Below are 6,000 nucleotides of genomic sequence, written 5' to 3'. Positions count from 1 at the left end.
GAACTTAAATAGGAAGCATATAAAAGTAATTTACTATTGCTACCAACTAGGTGAACTGGCCATTCACTTCAAGACTATACTTAAACAGTCTCTGAACAAGTACTGCATAGAAATTGGTTCTGCATATTTGTCTAAAATTGTGTCTGTGATGAACTCATAGCAATGTATATAAGATTCTAATAATAACAGTGCACTTTGGATAATTATCAGATGCTTTGTTGCTGACAAACAAACGGAAAGACTAAGACAGCGCTTAAAACTGATTGAGATCAAACACGATACTAAATGGATAATAAAGATTTAATTCACATACCAAATATATACAATATACATGCAATTAAAAAAATTAAATGAAATAAAAACTCTATCCCCTTCTGGGGAATTGAATATATCTCGAGTTGAAATGTCCAAAGACAATTAATTGTAGAGATTAGACAGTGCGATATAAGTTATATTCATAGAATGAAACATAGCTTTGATCTCAATCAGTTTCAGCGCTATCTTAGTCTCTCCAATTGTTTGTATGCATTGCATGGTAGGGCCGCACAGCCCTTGACAGCTGCGTCACTCATTGTGCATTTAAATATAATAATTGGTATTACTTATCATTAAATATTTTTTGTGCCATACGGTGCGCCAATTGGATCAAGTGTTTAATGTTACTGCTTTGCTGCTGATATTAACATCTGTGGTTTCTAAAATTCCTTTTATTATTATTTACTTTTATTAATAATATTATTGTTTATTACTTATTCATATTTATTTTTTACTTTATGTAAATTATTTTGTTTGTTAAATAAGTCTTTTATCTATTTTACGCTCCAATATATCCGTGTTGTATTTCAGTCATTCAGTTAATTTATAATATATTTTTAGCACTGGCACTCCTATGATAGGGAGCGACCTTAGCCTGTTCTTCTTTTTACAAAAGTTTAATGATAGAATAGATCCTAGAGGTATGAGCACTTGAGAGTTTGTAACAATTCTGCTGCCTGAGCAAATGGCCGCGCACTTACTCTTTGAGGCAACAAGCAGTGCCCAGCCCAGACTAGAGATGTCAGCCGAAATCCTTCAATTTGAGACCAGATCAGCTTGCCCCTGCCCCCAAGCACTCCCATAGGACAACCATCGTGTCACGGGCACTAGGAGTTGCTTACCCGAGTTTCACCAGATGGAACTCTGCTAGAGAGGCGGGGTTATGGCACGCACCTCAAAGCAGGCAGGTGAATGATTGGAGCGACACAACAGCAGGAGAGTAGAGATAGTCTGAGGAAGTCAGCGACTTGCAGCTATGGTTAGAGGAAAGTCAGCGACTTGGAGCAGTAAACTGGAGGCTGAAGATAATGTAGACACGAGGAGTGGACGTGGATAGGTGATGGTAGGTAGAGGAGGAGTCAGTGGTCTGCGTACAGCAAGTTGTAACACTGCAGTGATGGGAAGAATAGGATTGGTGCAGGTAGGAAGCAGGGTAGTCGGTGGTCTGCGTTCAGCAAGTTGTACCACCGCTATGGTGAGGAGTCTGGTCCAGGTGTAGGTAGGTAATAGGAGAGTCAGTGGTCTGCGTATAGCAAGTTGTACCACCGCTGTGATAGGAGGACTTGTCCAGGTGCGGGTAGGTAGCAGGGAAGTCAGTGGTCTGCGTGCAGCAAGTTGTACCACTGCTGTGAGAAGGAATGAGGACTTGTCCAGGTGCAGGAGAGTGAATTTGAAAGGCAAACTGTGGCTGTATGGAAACAGCGCAAGTAGAGCAATGTCTTGTGAGACAGAGATGGAAGGCACAATGAATAGTCTGTATGGAGTAGATGCCTTGCAGTGAGGAGAAGCTGGTCACAGCAGATATGCACAATAACGCTAAGTAGTAGCGTGAGGAGATATCATAGCTTGAGTGAAAGCTTGTCCTAAATGAAGCAATGCAGTAACACAGTCTATATGGGTACTTGTACCCTGTGCAGCAAACAACAATGGATACAACTGGTATGCGAGCAATAGGCAATAGTCAATAGTCAGTAGAGCATACCCAGTTGTGTAGATCCGGAATCCGCTGAGAAGTGAAGCGTTGTAGCGGTATGGGAACCGCCGCTGAGTTGAGCAGGGAGCAGCGTGGAAGCTGAAGCACGAGTAGAGCTGGAAGCAGTTTGGAAACTGTACACACAAGTAGAGCTGGAAGCAGTTTGGAAACTGCACACAGGAGTAGAGCTGGAAGCAGTTTGGAAACTGCACACAGGAGTAGAGCTGGAAGCAGTTTGGAAACTGCACACAGGAGTAGAGCTGGAAGCAGTTTGGAAACTGCACACAGGAGTAGAGCTGGAAGCAGTTTGGAAACTGCACACAGGAGTAGAGCTGGAAGCAGTTTGGAAACTGCACACAGGAGTAGAGCTGGAAGCAGTTTGGAAACTGCACACACCTATAGAAGTTCACTGGGAGTGAGACTTCAAGATCAGGCAACTACCTAAGGCTGCAGGTGCCTTAAGTAGGGAGGGGTGATTGATCCATCAATCACATTAGTGGTCAGGTGTAGTCGTTAAAGGGACCTGCGCATGCCCAGTGCGACAGGATGGCGGACGGCCGTGGTTCCACACAGGTGTGAGCGGGAAAGATGGAGAACCACGTACCAGAGTGGAGGCACTCACACTCCGGTGAGTGACACATCGACCAACCGGGAAAACTCTTGGTAAGGTCTATGGCCAATCTGTCCCTGCCCCCACACAGCCCCCCTTTCCTTGTTTCCAACACACAGAAACATTCAGTAAGACCTGTCCATTTGTGTCTATCAAATATTCCTTCTAACGGTATACTTGGATATTTCGTATGCCACTTTGTCAAGAATTTCACACTCATTTCACCACATCTCGCATACATCACACTAGCGGGATTCATTCCTGTCATTTATACCAACACAGAACTGCTTTGTACCATCATGCTGTCTTAAAACCTAATATTTATAGTCCAGCAATCACCGCACGTCGCTCTCCTCTTTAAGGCAATATCACTTCTCTTATTGAGATCTCATAATCTGGTTTTGAACGCTTCAACGCTAATACATGTTACACACTCTGCTGTCTTGTCTTAATGTGTCTTATGTGTGATGAACTTTTAGGTCCCGGACACTATCTGATCTGCAAGAGGTTAATCACAGCTTCCTTGTTCCTGTTCATTTAGGTGAGGTCAAGGCCTGCCCAATCACTCACTGAATTACTCTTCTCTGCTACACATTGAAATAAATGGCATACATATGGCATTAAACCAACTATTTACCCAAATATTAACATAACATCATTAACAAGACTTAAGTTCAAGATGGATCAACAATACTACACAAATTCAGATTACCAGAAGCAGAAAGCACGGAGAAGTTCCAAGATCAAGGGACTTATCTCTTCCAACTTTAGATCAGTGAATTCAGTTTCCAGTTTTCCATCCTTCTTCATGTTGTAACATTTAAGCTATGTCAATGGGACCTCCATAAAACGTTACCGAATAATTTAGGAGAACAGATAAAGTCTTGCCAAGATGCTTTTATTAACCGTATGTACAGAGCTAGCAGTTCGAGATCAGAATGCAAGCCAAGAAAAAAATCCTACAAAAGTTTATAAAGGCTAAACTACTACATTATCAAATTAGGTATGAACTTATAATAAATCACTCCTGGCTAATTAATATCTTATTAAATCATCACATTATAAGTTATTACAGATAAATGTATTAGTATATTGCCTAATAATTGGCTTATTTCTAATACATATGTCATAAACATGTAAAATATAAACTCTTACCTAATAATATTCACACAATTACAAATCTGTTTTTTACCGGGAAACAACTCTACTGATCAGAACCTCATAACCGTGTACTTTGAGACAGTTTCCACTATGTTGTGAGACTGGCTCCCACTAGAATAATGACTAACCTGAGAAACTGATATTGCTCAAAACTCAACCTTACAAAGTTTAAAAACTCTTAAAGACACAGTTTCTTTTTCTGACTTCTAGCCGTTCAGCTTCCATTTTGTTTTAATTAATCTTTTACAAACGTGTTTAATATAAACACTGTTAGCTTTATTTTAACATTTTCCTTGTTTGGAAAAGCTTGTAAATCTTTAACATTTATAACTAGATGCTAAGTCATGCTTACTCTCTGTAGTTCACAGGGTTACCCAATCTATTATTTAGCAGGCTCCAGAAGTCACTCTTAGTCAGTGGAGAACAACCTCCATCGCCAATAATCAGTCTCATTTACTGGAGGGCAGCCGTCTTCATCAGAACTTGGCCTTCTTCACATGAGGACTGTCCCCATTGTTAGAAGTCAATCTCAATTACTGGAAAACATCCCCCCTTCATCACTCAAGGGCAGTCTTCTTCATCAGGAGTTGATTTCTTCCACGGGAAGACAGCCCCTATCATTAGTAGCTTGTTACATTCACTGGAGGATAATCTCTATAGTTTAAAGTCGGTTTATTCACTGGGGGATATTCTCTGTTGTTTATAATCACCCCCATTGATTGAAGGAAATTTTCTATTTTTCAAAATCAGCAATAGACAGTTAAGCCGTGTTCCCTGAAGCATAGTCTACACTGTTAAAATCTTTTATTGGCGGTCAATCTCCATCATTAGAAGTCAATATAATTCACTTGAGGACAGTATCTGTCATTAGACAAAGTCATTAGTCATACAGGCAGGTTTCTGTCATTAGACGTTAGCCTTAAAGCTAGTGTCCATTCCCTAAGTCGTTGGAGGCCATTTATAGATATTAGAAAACGGTCTCTATAGACTCGCCGTAACACTAGGAACTAACCTTCAGAAGATTTAGGGTAACTTTTCTTCAGCCATGGCACTGAGAGATGCTCTGGAAAAGGACAGCCTGTACTCACCTTTTCAATCTCGTATTGTGTGTCTTCTCTCTGCTCCACTCCTGCTTGTTGCCACTCATAATCTCATGCAAATTTTCACAGCCGCCGTTCCACCTCATCACTGCAAATCCAACCTCACACTGGAACAGCCTCACTTACCAAGTGATTCATGCACTCGCTTCATCTCATTACTGTCCAATGATACAGAACCCTGCACGCAAGGGAACTGGACATATGATCTGAGTATATACACATCCACAATCATCAGTGAGGTAAGTGATGTTTGGATAGATCCCTATGGAAGATGTATATTGTATGTTTTACTCTATTATTTTACGATTACAGGAGAAGTAGAAAGCTAGTTGGTATAATACCGGTTGATATATTCACCATTAACTTTATTTTAAAGAATATCCCCACATAGTTAATAATTATATTTCCATCCCTTCCCTTGACCAGCACATTGGAGAGAGTGTAATATCTGGAAGACTTATCATGTTTGCCAGTCCTTTCAATTTAAACTGTGAACCAGCTTAGGTGACAACTGTCTCCACCAAACCTATGCCGCAAGTTACATCACCCATAGTGTCACAGTCCTGCATTAATGATAAGATAACATGATCATTAGCTGAATAGTCAAAAAAGTATTTATTAGTTGAACTATGCAATGCATGTAATGATTTCCATACGGCTATCATTCCCATCCATCGTACTAGATTCCAACCGGAAGAGCAATCAAGGCAATACAACATTTTTTTGGCCATGCAATCCATTTAAAATACGTACGGTCATTTATGAAATCGAATGCATAGAAAAAAGGTGTTGTAGTAAAAAGTCAGACTTTTATTTCCTTTTATAAACATTACTAGAAAAATGTCTGTTGCTATGGGTGACATTATCATTATCTTTTTCTTTGTATCAGTTTTCACAAGAGTCCCCTCTAAGATATTGTGGCAAGTTTCACTAGCATCCCACTGAGCATGTTTATCCCTTTCACGCAGTGGGATTTGGTATGTGAACGAGAGTGGATGAAGGAACTGGCGCAGTCTGCTTACATGGCGGGGGTGTTGGTGGGTGCAATTGTGTATGGAGCTCTTGCTGATAGGTAAGATATAATTTGAAGCTGGGCACAATCTCCATTTCTATGACCATCA

General features: G+C 40.4%; 1 protein-coding gene across 1 annotated transcript in view; it reads left to right on the top strand.

Moving 5' to 3' along the window:
* Positions 1-4,824: 4,824 nt before the first annotated feature.
* LOC142103399 (solute carrier family 22 member 6-B-like) overlaps positions 4,825-6,000 on the top strand; it is a 39,595-nt gene continuing 38,419 nt past the window's right edge. Inside the window, exons 1-2 of the mRNA XM_075187463.1 lie at positions 4,825-5,118; positions 5,848-5,951. Of these exons, the coding sequence (XP_075043564.1) occupies positions 4,825-5,118; positions 5,848-5,951 (398 nt within the window). The remainder of the gene's footprint in view (positions 5,119-5,847; positions 5,952-6,000) is intronic.

Source organism: Mixophyes fleayi, chromosome 10 (genome assembly GCF_038048845.1).
Source record: "Mixophyes fleayi isolate aMixFle1 chromosome 10, aMixFle1.hap1, whole genome shotgun sequence".
Classification (NCBI taxonomy): domain Eukaryota; kingdom Metazoa; phylum Chordata; class Amphibia; order Anura; family Limnodynastidae; genus Mixophyes; species Mixophyes fleayi.
This window is presented reverse-complemented; position numbering and strand designations above follow the sequence as displayed.